The sequence below is a fragment of the Pelecanus crispus genome, chromosome Z (assembly GCF_030463565.1).
Source record: "Pelecanus crispus isolate bPelCri1 chromosome Z, bPelCri1.pri, whole genome shotgun sequence".
Lineage (NCBI taxonomy): Eukaryota > Metazoa > Chordata > Aves > Pelecaniformes > Pelecanidae > Pelecanus > Pelecanus crispus.
This window is the reverse complement of record NC_134676.1, coordinates 40,107,262-40,122,173: the sequence shown is the minus strand read 5'-3', so window position 1 is coordinate 40,122,173 and position 14,912 is coordinate 40,107,262. Positions and strand designations below refer to the sequence as shown.

At 39.1% G+C, this 14,912-nt stretch overlaps 1 protein-coding gene across 1 annotated transcript in view; it reads left to right on the top strand.

The window, feature by feature from the left end:
- Positions 1-14,912, top strand: part of TMC1 (transmembrane channel like 1) — a 72,370-nt gene that overhangs the window by 46,080 nt on the left and 11,378 nt on the right. Inside the window, exons 12-15 of the mRNA XM_075726846.1 lie at positions 4,738-4,917; positions 5,137-5,289; positions 6,687-6,815; positions 11,906-11,973. Of these exons, the coding sequence (XP_075582961.1) occupies positions 4,738-4,917; positions 5,137-5,289; positions 6,687-6,815; positions 11,906-11,973 (530 nt within the window). The remainder of the gene's footprint in view (positions 1-4,737; positions 4,918-5,136; positions 5,290-6,686; positions 6,816-11,905; positions 11,974-14,912) is intronic.

Sequence of the window (14,912 nt, the reverse complement as noted above, 5' to 3'; positions counted from 1 at the left end):
TGAGGCTTTTACCTTTCTTCCTTTGTGCTCTTAAGATTTTTTTCCAGCTACTCTATGGATTCACAAGATATCTTCAAGGAGGCCACTCTCCTGTTGCTTTGCTCCTGAGACTGGCCCAAGCAAAGTGACTGGTGTTTGGCCATATCCAAAGTTATTTGACGCCTCATGTATACCACTCTGCAGTGTAGCAACAGGATAAAACTCATGCCTTCCAGTTCCAGCTGCCCAGTCCAATACCATTTTTTTGTGTTTATTCTGCTTTCTTCTAGAGCAGATGCAGCCCTGCCTGATAGAGATGTATGGTGATAGTGACTGTGTTGCTCTAACAGTGTGCAGCAAGCACCTGAAGTCAGTGCTGCTATATGAAAACCTGGGCAGGTTTTACTTTCTTAGCAAAGATGCTGCCGTGTATGTTGTAAAACTAGCTGTTTGTTACTTAAAGCTCATCTTCTGAGCTGGAGTGTGAAGTAAGGCAAAAAAGATGCTAGCCTCAGAAAGCTACTGGGATGGGTGACAATGGAATGAGGAAAGTCAATCCTTAATTTCCAACACCAAAATCTGACTGAGAAAGTAATGTAAAAAGCTCCAACAATCCACCTCTGGATTCCAGAGAAATGGTGCTGTTGAGATTGGGTTAAGTTACTTGATAAAACTATTACATTTTGATCTGATGGGAAAGAAAAGTCGTGTACAAAACTGCTTGGCTTAAGGCAACACGAGCTCTAAGTGTGACAACAGACTAGCAGATGAAGACAGTTCAGGAGGAATTCACCTTTCTCTCAGTTGAAAGGTGCGGTAATAGATTTGTACTAACGAGAACTGTGCTACCGAAAACTGTTATATTAGCTTATGCTGCAATCTGGAAAGCAGCTAAACATATGCATATTTACACTCATTGTTTTACTTTTGTTTGCTTTACAAAAAAATACTGCTAAGGAGACTCTGTATCACAGAAATAAGATCTGGAACAGGTGAGTCTCTAAAGGAGAGTGGATAGGGCAGCATTACCATTTGGCTGAAAAATTTTTCCCATTGACAGGTAATGAACATATTTGTGAGTTACAAAATATTGCACTTGATGGATATTAATATTTATTTACATAAATATATTTGGCTTCTATGTAAAAGCCATTGAAACTTTTTTCTTATCTTCTAGATCAAGCTCTTTTATGTTCATATCATAAATAAATTAATTGAGATTTTGATCAGAAAAAAAACCCATAAACACTTAATGTCCTACTTAGAGCAAATGAAAGTGCAGCTCTTACATACAGTTCAAGCAACAGTATGTAAAAATTGGCATTCTTCATAAAAATATTAAGCTACTTTTGTAAAAAATTTCTTTTCATCACACTGGATGTATTAAGGTATTAAAAAATGTTTACACTTAATTATGGTGTCCTTGGAGCAATCCAGGGTAAATAAATTTTATATCATCTGTTCCTAAAGCTCACAGCCTAATAAAGCGCCACTGGTGATTTTGTGGACAAGACCTTTTCTTTCTGACTATCCTCCTCTGTCATAATGTTGTAGATTTTTAAACTCCCTCTCCATACCAGCAGTACCTAGTCCTGTCAGATCACAGTTCAGATAAAATTGCCTACTGTGTCCTGGAGAGCAGGAAATCGGTGGAAACAGGCAGACTGGGACTGTTAAGGGATTTAATCAGCCTTTGCATCACTCCTCATACATGGCTGTGGCCTGGTGGTTGGTCATGGATGAATGATGATTCTGCACCATGTGACAATTTCCCCATGACTGTGGAAATTTTGGGAAAATGAAGAATAATGCCACTGATTCCCTTAGTAAAGTGTTCTGAAATTGGGTGAAAATTGATGAATAAAATTGACTTTTCTCATTTGATAGAAGATAGTTTGCAGAGCTAGAAGGTAGTATGAGCATCTGTCTGGTACTGAGGTACTCTGTTTTCTCAAATATATTCCTGTACTGTTTAAAAATAAAGCTACTTAAAAGCAGAGAAAACTTACGAGGAGACAGACTGATTTTTCTGAATCAGAATCAATAACAACATTTTGGCAAAGAGGAAATAAGTTTGACACATAATTTTTTTTTTCCAGCAACAAAAAGTATAGCTTTAACATTTCAGATCTTGCAAGTTGAAACAACCCCATGATCTTTTGCCAAAAATATCCTGCTGTTTACTTTAATGTTCCTAATAGTGGGTATGGAGTACATTTATATTGAAGTTATTAGACCATGTTGTGAGGCTCTGTTTAATTCTAGAAATCATCAGGCAGCTTTTATTAGTATGAAATATAATTTCTAATTCTAATTTTTTTAAAAAATGAAACTGTATTTACTAGAAAAATAGGTCCTTATTAGTGCTTTCTGCAGCAGATGGTAGACAAATCTATGACTACTGCAATCATTGTTAGTGGAAGATATGATTTATTTTAGCTAGACTACTTACTCTTAATGAACTTATCATTTAACCAACAAACAGTCAGTGTTCAATATTTAATGTTGTGTTGGCACAGTTTAATATGCCGGGGGGCTGGTGTTTAGATGTGATTGCAGTCACAGGATTTCTTACCAGATTCAGAACAGCTGGAAAAGCTATTGTAGGCAGTGATTGTCTAGCTTTCGGAGTGTAATGCAGGGACTTGGTATCTGGAGTAGTTAATGTCACAGAGAGACAAAAAACTTTATTTTGAACCAGAGTTTTGATATTTAGTGGGTGCTGCTTGGCTGTTCCTTTCTTAGGGAAAATTCTCTCTCAGTAGGGCAGAGAGGGCTTTAGAGATTCATTCAATAGATAGTGAATATAAGACCACATTGGCTATCAACTATAACTGTACCATGTATGCATGCTGGCATGCTGCCCCTCTTCTGGCATATCATTCCACAATTTTTAAGTCATAAAGAGCAGTGCACCATCAATCATAAAAACAGGGGAAGAAAATCTGCTCCAGCACCTGAGCTTCAAGTTGTCAAGAAATCCAGAATATAAATCAGCTTCTTTCTGAAATCAAACTAGATTAAAGTGGCTAAAATCCAATGGACAATTCAACGGAAGATTTCTTTGTTCAGCGAAATCCTTCACAAGAAACTGAAAGTCTAATGATAATATAGCTATGAAACTATATGAGAAATGTTTATGCTTTTGAAATATAGAACCCATCATAATTTTTGGATTTTGAAAGCTAAATGTGCTATATTTTGTCTCAGTAAAACATTGCATTTTTAGTTGTAATAATTTCTCACTTTTCAGCTTTGCAAGTTTCTGTGCCTTATTTCACCTCTTATCTTAATAACATCTTTTCTCTAGAATTAGAAATGCTCTTGAGATGGGGAGCATGAATAGTGAAGGCATGGAAAAATGCAGATAGAAAGCAAATACAAAAGAATATGCTGGCTTCAGATAAGTGGTAAAAAGGGCAGAACATAATAAAAATATGGAAAATATTGAAAGTTCAAGAGAAAGAAAAGCAGTGACTCCTGTCCTGCCTCTCCCACGCAGCAATAAGGAAACTTTCAAATGAAGTTAGCAGGTACTATATTTAAAACTGCCCAAAGGACAAACATTTTCTTCCAAAATACATATTCACTATGTCTTCCAGTATGAGAACTAAGGGACATCAAATAAATTGAGCAGAAGCCAGGTTCAGAAAAAGCAAAAGGTAAGGATGGTAGATGGTGGGTGCCAATGCTACGAATGCCAAAATTTACATCCGTCTGAAGGAAGACCGATCTAACGAATGAAAGAGAAATTCTCTGGGGGTTAGTAAATACATAAAAACCACACCTGACTGAACAAGTACCCAAACTGAATATAGTTGGAGTCTAGGACTTATTATTCATATATGTTTGCCATGTTGTTACTCATCCCTGGGCATCTGTTGGGCTAGGCCAACCTTTGGTGTCACCCAGGACATCTCCTCTTATGCACACATTTGCCCCTCAAGGCGGGCAGCAGAGGGGAAGGTGCTGATCTCCTCTCTTTGGTGACCAGCAATAGGACACGAGGAAGTGGAATGAAGCCGCATTAGGGGAAGTTCAGACTGGACATTGGGAAAAGGTTCTTCACTGAGAGGGTGGTTGGTCACTGGAACAAGCTCCCCAGGGAAGTGGTCACAGCACCAAGCCTGTCAGATTTCAAGAAGTGTCTGGATGATGTTCTTAGTCATATGGTTTAGTTTTAGGTAGTCCTGCAAGGAGCAAGGAGTTGGACTCGATGATCCTTATGGGTTCTTTCCAACTTGAGGTATTCTGTGATTCTATGATTTTGTGACATCTAGAATTAATTTCAGGTAAAATTGCAGATAAATTTAATTTAGTGCAGTATTTTTGTAGGAATGCTTTTTATAGAACATCTGTGTGTCTGTTGGGAAGATGTGGTAGAGACATAATATAAAACAGTACTGGAAATAGGGTTTGCTAAGTTCTCTGGTACTCTCTGGTAATAGCATTTGGTTAAAATGTAGGTTCTAGTCAGAATAACTAACATTTGATTATTTCAGAGGTTTAAGTGAAATGAAAAAAAGATCTCTCATATCCATCTGCAGTAGACTACCACTTACTTTCCATCCCTTCCTTCCTTTGTGAAAACAACGTGTGACTCCCAGATTTGGATTTTGGTTTTCATAAAAAAAAAAAACCCAAAATCCAAATAGAAAGTAGTAATGAAAATACAGTCTCCACCCAAATAACAAATAATAAAAGAACTTGCTTCTAATGTTTCACTGTAAACTTTTTTTTTTCTTTTCCCCCTCTCAGGTGAACATGGTTATGTCACTTTTAGGAATGTTCTGCCCAACTTTATTTGATGTAATCAGTTCTCTGGAAAACTACCATCCTCGAATAGCTCTAAGATGGCAGCTGGGACGAATCTTTGCTCTTTTTCTTGGCAATCTCTACACTTTCATTATCGCCTTAATGGATGAAATCAATCTCAAGGCAAGCTATTTAATTCCCTTCACTATTTTTAACATGTAGCTGGGCAAGGATGAGGATTTCCAGCCAGTCACAGATATGTCAGCGAAAGATGTTTTTTTCTTTCCGTACTGTAATTCACGTCCATGCTTGAGCTGGTAATGGGATTCTTGGACTACAGAAGGCTGAGAGATTGTAACAAGCTCATGCTGGGTTTTTTTCCCAATTTATTTCCTTATTTAGTTGGAAGAAGAAAAGATAGTCAAGTATAACATGTCAATATGGGAAGCCAGTCTGTACAATGGTACTATTCCAGAAAATTCGACTGCTCCTCCAATACAGGTGGACCCTGCAGAAGTCCCCAGAGGGCCGTGCTGGGAAACCATGGTAGGACAGGTAATGTAACTGCTTTGAGCTCATATTTGAAAATAGTTCATACTCTGTTACAAGATATGATATCTAAACCCTCTTTATTTCTGCTAATAAGTGGCATTAAGGTGGCAAAATGTGAGGAAAAGCAGATGTGGGACTTTTTCCTGAGAAAAAATTATTTGAGTTTCTTTGGACGCTGTCTAGTAGGGAATTCTTTCTCCTGGTAGCTGACAGCATTGAAAGCATTTCTCTTTTTCCCCCTCCTTTTCACTATTCTCTTCATTTACCTTCCTCTTCCTCATCCCATCTTTGTCTTGCAAAACCTGTTTAGCAATTTTGAAAAGTTGGATTTGTCACAATCCCTAATAAAAGTGGTAATTCCAATTAGAATTTTGATCAGGCAATATCAGTTTCTGACTACAACAGACCTATAGAAAAGATAAAAAAAGGTAGCTCAACAATGAAATACATGTAAGGTAACATTTACAGCAGCGTGCTTTTGAGAAGGCATCTCTATCTTTAGCCAAATAATGTAATGCAAAAGAACAATAGTGATTTAATGGTAAAGCTGCTCTGTCATTTTATTTTATTCAGTTGAACTTTTATTCTTATTTAATTATTAATTTAAAATATAATTTTCAAAGAATTTTCTAGCATCCCCCTTTTGTCTATTTGATCATACCCCATTGTTGTTGTTTTGTGTGTGAGAATGAACTCACCACTTAATCACAACTTTTGTTGTTGATCTATCACTCTGACAATCTCACCTCCTGACTGAATAAATCACTAGCAGGGAGCAGACAGGCAGGAAAACCAGCCCCTCTATTCTTTTCACTGATGCTGAGTAATAAGCTAAGAACACCAAGAGCTCATCCCTGCACTTTTTCTCCTTAATTTCAGATCATGGAGAATAATATCCTTTTGGGCTATTGCGGTAAGGCCTGTTACAGTAGGGTTTAGTGGGACTTACTAAAATAAAAGTAGAGGAGTGAGGATTTCCATTAGGATTTTCTTCTTTCTTCTCCTTATTCACTAAGAGGTAGTGCTCCTTGAGAAAGCAAGCCATTCACTTTTTTTTTTTTTTTTAATCTTCCCGAAGTCAAAGGGATCAAAAGCAATTTAAGATACCAGCTCAGATTTCTGTCACAGCAGCAATCTTGGCTGGAAGCCTTTCCTAATCTAATCATACCCTGGAAGACACATCTGGTAATATAAGCATGAATTAGAACAAAGGATACCTGTAGTAAACGAGGGGCAGTTTTTCTCCTGGCATTTTTCAGAATCAGTGAATGTAAAGGTAGAGCGGAGTCTTCCAGGTTGAAGCAGGGTAAGTACAATTAGGGATCTAGTCCAGTATTTAATTATTATTGTAATTATTAATTGCTTAAATATATTCTTAAAATAAAATATTGCTCTAACAGGAATTTGTGCGGCTGACAGTCTCTGACACGATGACAACATACATCACAATTCTAATTGGCGATTTCTTGAGAGCCGTCTTCGTTAGGTTTTTCAATTACTGCTGGTGCTGGGACTTGGAGTATGGATTTGTAAGTATCTGATTTGTTATTTTAAATGTCTTTGTCAGATTATCACTTCACATTTTTCTAGTAAATTACATTTTCTTTTCAATCCTACAGAGTTAGCTGTTGGCTAGACACATCACCTTCAAAATCCCTGAACAACATTGTGTTAGTTTTCCTCAGAATTTGCTTATGCCTTAATATTGTCTTATTCTTTAGACTTGGTAACTTTAGGAAATGTGGTGGGTTTTTTTTTCATTTGATTGTGTAAGAAAACTGGGTACACAGTCTTCACACATTTCCAATCTGAAGACTCATTCTCTCTTCCACAGAATAAAAACTCATTGATGTCTATAGGACTTCGGATAGGGTCTTCTAGCACACAGTGTTTATGGAAAAAAATATGAAAGAACTTGTTCTAGAAATCATATTATATATATTTTTTGCTTGAATTAGTTTAGCTGAAATAAAGTTAGTAAGTCCCATGACATAAGCAGGTGTAAAGCTCTTCACTCGTGTGTTCAACCTCACTTGAAAGTTGAGACTTTCTCTCTTTTACACAGATCTGAGCTAGGTTAACTTAGCCAGCTAAAATACCTACACTGTAAGGTCTGATCCTGCTTTTTCACCTGTTAAATAGTAGTCAGGGTACTGGCAAAGCTTGTGAAGCTCCTGAAGCCTCTTTTGTACTTACTGAGAGGTATGGAAAAGAGCTAGGCCATTTAAAGCTATTTTGGATACATCTGCATAAGTAGCCATTGTAGCTGTTCTGCCATCTTTTTGTCCTCCTTTCCTCAAAATTTTGTCTTCACACGTGTACAAATTTCTTGTTTTACTAAAAGCAGCCTCCCAGGAAATTATAATTTTAAAGAGGAAGAGAAAGTTTTGGTGTTTTCTATAGAAAAAACAGTTTTCCAGTATAGCAATCTCATTGCTATTGGCTGGCTCCAATGAAATTTCAGCCTTTATAGCAAGGTTCAGGTTTCTGCCTGTTAATTCTATGGCATGTCTCAAACAGAACTGGTGTAGGGCTGGAGGCAAAGACTACCAGCCAGCTAGGCTGTGGTCAAACAAGTTATAACCCTTGCAATATCAAAATCCAATGCAGGAATTTGAATACAGCATGGGCAGAGAGCCAGCACAGCTTGTGGAACCATGTATTTTCATATACTTAAATTGCATCTGGAGCTTCCTCACATATTCAGATGTTCCACAGCCACCACAATAGCTAAGGCTGGATGTGGGGAACACATGAATTATTCTATCCAGTGCTACATCTGACAGGAAATAGCTCAGACGTCATATTTTCCAAAGATGTTGAAGTGATATCCTGGATCTTTTCCCTCTCAGGATACCCGTGATCAATGAAGGAGCCTGAATAAATGCAAGCCTGAAAGCCATTCTGAAGACTATAGGACAGACTCTTTACCTAGGATGATTTGGCTTCCATTTGGACTTCCTGAAGCCTCTTCTGTCTTGCTGTTTACTCTGAATCAGCTGCCTTTTATGCAGGGACTTTTTATTGCATGACCTGCCCAACCACAGGTGCCTAGTGCTATTTGAGATGACCCTGGGTATGCAGAACAGCTGGACGGAGCTACTAGATGTATTTTTTGGGAGGTGCCTGCAGTCTTTTGGTGTTGGGAGCCACACAGTGAACTGTAGGACAGCTTAGCTTGAACTGGGAATGCCGGTTAGCAAATGAAGATGCATACATTCATCCATTAACACTTCAGACTTAATTTTTGCTTTTTGTTTTTTGTTACCATTAGGGGTGTTAATAGAATATAATACAGTAATTCAATCAAAAAACCAGAGCCTATAAAGGAAAGAGCTTTAATTAAGGGTCTGGACTAAAGAGCCGCACAGATACCATCCTTCTTGCTAGCCATTCATCCATATACAAAGTAAAGAACATAGAGAGAGGTGATAAGCAGTGAGAGTGAACCTCACAGCCCACACACAAGGTCTTCAACACTGTTAATGCAGGTTGTGGCATGTTTATCCAGCAATGAGGGGACACTTTTTCCATAACATATTATTGTGCTCAAAGTATCAACAACATATCTGCTGGTAGGGGATGCTGAAACCAATTTATTATTTATATTTTTATTTGGCAGTATGTAAGAATGACTATAATGGTCTGGTCCATTATGGTCCTCAGGTCCAGTAAGCTGCCTGAAACAACAGCCAGAAGTGGAAATGCAAACTGGAAATCATTGCACTTCTTGAAATATCTGAGCTCAAAATCTTCCCAGGAAATAGCTATACCTGTGTCTCTGTGTTTAGTGGCCATGGTGTACCTATCATCCATTAATTTTTAGACTTTTTTTATGCCCTAAATATTTTTGACAATCAAAATATCCTTTGGCAAAGAATTCCAGAAATTACTTGCATGTTGTGTGGAAAAACACTTCCTTTTGTTTGTTAAAAATTGAATTTTGCATTATTTTATATGTTATGAAGAACAGTGTCGGTTTTGCATGGCAAGGTTTCGGTAATGGGGGGCTACAGGGCTGGCTTCTGTGAGAAGCTGCTAGAAGCTTCCCCTATGTCTGATAGAGCCAATGCCAGCTGGCTCCAAGACCTGCTGCTGGCCAAGGCTGAGCCCATCAGTGATGGTAGTAGCGCTTCTGGGATAACATATTTAAGAAAGGGGGGGGGGGGGGGGGGGGAAATGCAATGGGACACAAACTGCAGCTGGAGTGAGGAGTGAGAATATGTGAGAGGAACAACTCTGCAGACACCAAGGTCAGTGAAGAAGGAGGGGGAGGAGGTGCTTCAGGCACAGGAGCAGATATTCCCCTGCAGCCTGTGGTGAAGACCATGGTGAGGGCAGGCTGTGCCCCTGCAGCCAGTGGAGGTCCATGGTGGAGCAGATATCCACCTGCAGCCCATGGAGGACCCCACGCCGGAGCAGGTGGATGTGCCCAAAGGAGGCTGTGACCCTGTGGGAAGCTTACACTGGAGCAGGCTCCTGGCAGGACCTGTGGACCCGTGGAGAAACAGGAGCCCACACTGGAGCAGGTTTGCTGGCAGGACTCGTGACCCTGTGGGGGACCCACACTGGAACAGTCTGCTCCTGAAGGACTGCACCCCATGGAAGGGACCCACGCTGGAGCAGTTCGTGAAGAACTGCAGCCTGTGGGAAGGACCCACATTGGAGAAGTTCGTGGAGGACTGTCTCCTGGGGGTGGACCCCACTCTGGAGCAGGGGAAGAGTGTGAGGATTCCTCCCCCTGAGGAGGGAGGAACAGCACAGATGATGTGTGATGAACTGACCACAACCCCCATTCCCTGTCTCCCTGCACTGCTTGGCAGAAGGAAGTAGAGAAAATTGAGAGTGAAGTTGAGCCTGGGAAGAAGGGAGGGGTGAGGGAAAGGTGTTTTAAGATTTAATTTTTATTTCTCATTATCCTACTCTGATTTGACTCGTAATAAATTGAACTGATTTTCCTTAAGTCGAGTCTGTTTTGCACATGATGGTAATTGCTGAGTCACCACTCCCTGTCCTTATCTCAACCCAAGAGCTTTTTTGTTATATTTTCTCTGCCTGTCCAGTTGAGAAAGGGTGTGATAGAGCAGCTTTGGTGGGCACTTGGCATCCAGCCAGGGTTAAACCACCACAAACAGTCATACATTATTTGATTCTGTATGATCTTATTCATCTCTCCATGTCACTTATGACATTCTATCCCTCTATCCCTCTATCCCTCTATACAGCTCTCCTTAGGCAACTGCTTTCCAAGTTGAATACTACTAATCTATTTAGTCTTTCCTCATATGGAAGCAGATCCATAAATACATGCAGCATGAATATAGCAGTTTGCTGTAAACATATACATATATATCTGTACATATACAAAAAACTACACAGAAAGACTGTAGGGGCTCCAAATATTCCAACAGTATGACATAGTACAATTCAAAATTGTGACTTTAAATGCTGATTTTAATAGAATAACTTCATCTTGGTTCAACCATAAGGGAATAGTTACTTTTGTATCTCATGCCCCTTCCTCCTTCTATCAGTCATTCATGTAATTAATGCCTGGAAGATATACATTATTCATGATCTTTTCATCCACCCACTATGGTGAATCACGTAAGTCTCCAGCTATGGTGTAGAAAAACTCTCTTTCATGAGAAAGATGATTAAACAAAATCTTGTGACAATGCAAAACCATATGAATAGTACACTTGAATCAGACTTTTAGGTGTAAACCAAAAGTGCATAGCCACAATTTCTTACCAGAACATTTTGTTCTGGTGTGTATACACACAAACTAATATGTATGTATGTATTTCAATCATTGCTCAAATGCAGTGTATTCAATGTTTGCAGATGGAAGTGTTAATGAATTAGAGATTAATAAATAGGGTAAAAGAAGAGACGTGGAAATGATTAAGATTTGGAAAAACAGAATGAAAGGGTCAGATGAATAGGGCAGAAATATAAGACTAAAGAAGTATTTGTTTAAGGTATTTACGTGTCTATATTGGAAACAAAAATTTATGACCCAGTGCTTTCTCCAGCAGACAAAGCAATAATGAGACCCCATGGATCGATCTTGAAGTAAAAATTAGAATCAAACACACTCAATTCAGAAAGAAGATAATCATATTAAGCAGGAAAGACCATGATTAGCAACATCTATCAATGCTTCAAAAGAATTCTTCAGCAGTGTAACTGTTAAACTTAAAATATGAAAGATAGTGTTATAGTTCAAACAGGAATTAAATTACAGCAGTCTCATGTCTGGTACTGTATTGGAGGACACATTAGATGACCACCACTAGCCACTCCAATGGAAAATTTGTGAACTCTTTTAAATTTACCCAGTATGCACAACTATTTTTAATTCTCCATTAGCACCTTCTGCTGAACTAATCTCAAAAAGATTTTCAGTAAAATACCGTGAAGTGTGTTAAAGTTTGCCTGTTGGCCTTGAGTTATACGAATTTGTTTCATAATTCACTGATAAGATGCAACAAGTGGCCTTACAACACAATGCCAGCATGCTGCTGCTATTGGAAGTGTCAATTTTAATCTACTGTAAGTCATCTTAAAACCCTTTGTGCAAGCCTAATGAAAGCATCTGTATTATTTCTTTCAGCCATCGTATTCTGAGTTCGATATAAGTGGAAATGTGCTGGGACTGATCTTTAACCAAGGCATGATCTGGTAGGTGTGGCAAAGCGTCTTGCATCTGCAGGACTGCAGGATTTAGCTGTATCTGTGAAAGATTCTTCTGAAATGCTGATCCTGCCCCATTCCTTTATTTTGATGGAAGTGTAAAGCAATATATATCAAACCCTGGTATGCTGCAATCAGTGGGGCCACTTCAAACTAGTTCTGGGCTAAGATTATGGGACCAGATACATCAGGATTTTGCAATGAGCTGGTAAGACCAAACAGTAAAAAGCTGCACGGATGAATGCTATCTTTTTGTTGACTGACTGCTTGCTAGAGCAAGCACCTGGCCTGTACTGTTTTGCTTTGAATTCCAGCCTTTCAAAATACCATACCACTCTTTTCCCACATGTCCTGTGAAAAAAGGCCTCAAAACAAATGTATGTACCGTTATCTGTGCAGGCATGTCAATGTGCATAAAATGTTACTGCTGCAATATTACTCCTTAGCTCTAGAGCAGAAGTAATCTATGTTTCATCCCATTTTTGGACTTTACTTGAGTGGCAAAGAATACCAGCATGTAGAGTCCTCATGCAAGATACTCAGTCTTCCTCAGGAGCTGTCCTCCTCAAGCCTTGTTGACTTCTCAAAGTTAGTTCTTGCTAAGTCCTAATTTTTCACCTTTAATATGACTTTGCTGATAAGACTTTTTGCTTGGTGAAAGCCCTCACTTCTGTAATGTCCAAAGGTTGTGTCTTATGTGGATGTCAAAGAAATGCCACATAAATATGGCAAAGAAAGAGGCTGCAAATATCTTGCAGCCCCTGCAACCAAATACTGTTGGGGGGATCACTGAGGGCCCCAACAGCAGCACCGTGGGTTTGCTCAGAAGGAGGGTATATTGTGGGGGATGAGCACAGCACCACCTATGGCCTCGTAGTGATGGCATGCCATAAGAGTGTGGCTGAAGGGAACCCAGCCCTGCTGCTGGCATGTAAGGCACCTATACTGTGTCTTGCACCTCAGAAAAGCAGCTTAGCTTTGCAACTGGCATCTTGCTATGTGCCTTAGAACTGGCATTCTAATTTATGGTAGGAAACATTTCTCAGGCTGCAGTTCATCAAAATTACGAGGCTGCAGCGTAAACTGTGCTTGCAATTTGATACACAATTGATGGCACTAATACTTTCTACTTTTGTAATTAACACTTTGGAAGATAGGTTGGAAATCATTCTCTGCCTGAGAGAAGTTGAGGACTGGGTGAGGGAGTCGATTCCTGATTATTCTCTAACATAAATCTATACATAAATATAATTTTTATACTTCATTACATGCTGTCATGGGTTTAACCCCAGCCAGCCAGTAACCACCATGCAGCTGCTCACTCAATCCCCCTGCCCCGGTGGGATGGGGGAGAGAATTGGAAGAGTAAGAGTGAGAGACAATCCTGGGTTGAGATAAGAACAGTTTAATAATTGAAATAAAATAAAGTAAAATAATAGTAGTAATAATTACAATATAATAATAACAGTAATGATAATATACAAAGCAAGTGATGCACAATGCAATTGCTCACCACCCGCCGACCAATACCCAGACAGTTCCCGAGCAGCGATTGCAGCCCCCTGGCCAACTCCCCCCAGTTTATATACTGAGCATGATGCCATATGGTATGGAATAGCCCTTTGGTCTGTTTGGATCAACTCTTCTGGCTGTGCCCCCTCCCAGTTTCTTGTGCACCTGGCAGAGCATGGGAAGCTGAAAAGTCCTTGACTAGCATAAGCAGTACTTAGCAACAACTAAAATGTCAATGTGTTATCAACATTCTTCTCGTACTAAATCCAAAACACAGCACTATGCCAGCTACTAGGAAGAAAATTTAACTCTATCCCAGGCAAAACCAGGACACATGCACAGACTCTGTGGACTTCTAAGTTGCCATGCCCCAATATATACACTGTGGCACAGAAACTGTGACTTGTGCTTTGGTGATATTATTTAGATACAGCGTCCTTTGGCTTACTGCTTATTGCAAGGTTTGGATCACATTTACGTGCTAAATGATATTTGCAGGGCCAGGTAAGGCACTAGAGCTGTAATGTTTTTGAAAATAATGTCTGATGATTTAAACTAAACCAAATATATCAGATGACTAAAAAAAGGTTGACAGAATTATAATAAACATACACTGCCAAAACCATGTTTATCTTTAACACATACATAGGATAAATTGGTTTCTATTTTATCTGAGCTTTACAAATTCCGTTGCACATGCTTGTGCTCATCCGAAATGTAATATAAAAGAGTTTCAGGTGCAGCTGGTGAGCTGGTGCTATCACAGAGCTAAAAAGGATACAAGAGGTATGTATATGTGCATTTATTTTTGTGTACAAGAGAGACCATGTGGTTAGGAAAACATTCTTCTCTTTCTCTGTGTTTCCACAAAGCAAGTGGGATACAAATTTGTAAGTCTTCTCCATATTAATAAGCTTTGTCAAAAATTTGTCTACCACACAATAAATGTTATACTGAAATATTATGATAACAGCCATAAGTTACGCGGATTCAGAACTTGTTGCAATTGGAGAGTATTTTGCAACTGATTTCCATGAGGGTAAGGAACAGGGCCATGAGGTGCTTTCTCCCTTCAACTTTAGAGTGGCAAACCCTTTATCTTTTCACTGAAGATATATGAAAAGAGGAAGGAGAGATATTAATATAATAGAGTCTGTCATAATATTTCTGTACTCGGAAGGTCTTTCCAACCATGTAGATCTATTTCTTATTTTTTAAGTAGAAAAACTGAGGCACTCAGAGGCAAAGCAGCTCAGCCCACGTCACCTGGACAATGATTAAGGAAAAAGTAGGTTCCTGATCTCTTACATTATGTACCATTTGACCAGGCAAATGAAAGCTATTGCTCTTCAGTCAGTATGGCACAAGAAACAAAGTGTGATAAAAATAAACTGGTCCCAGCTGTTTCAGTGTCA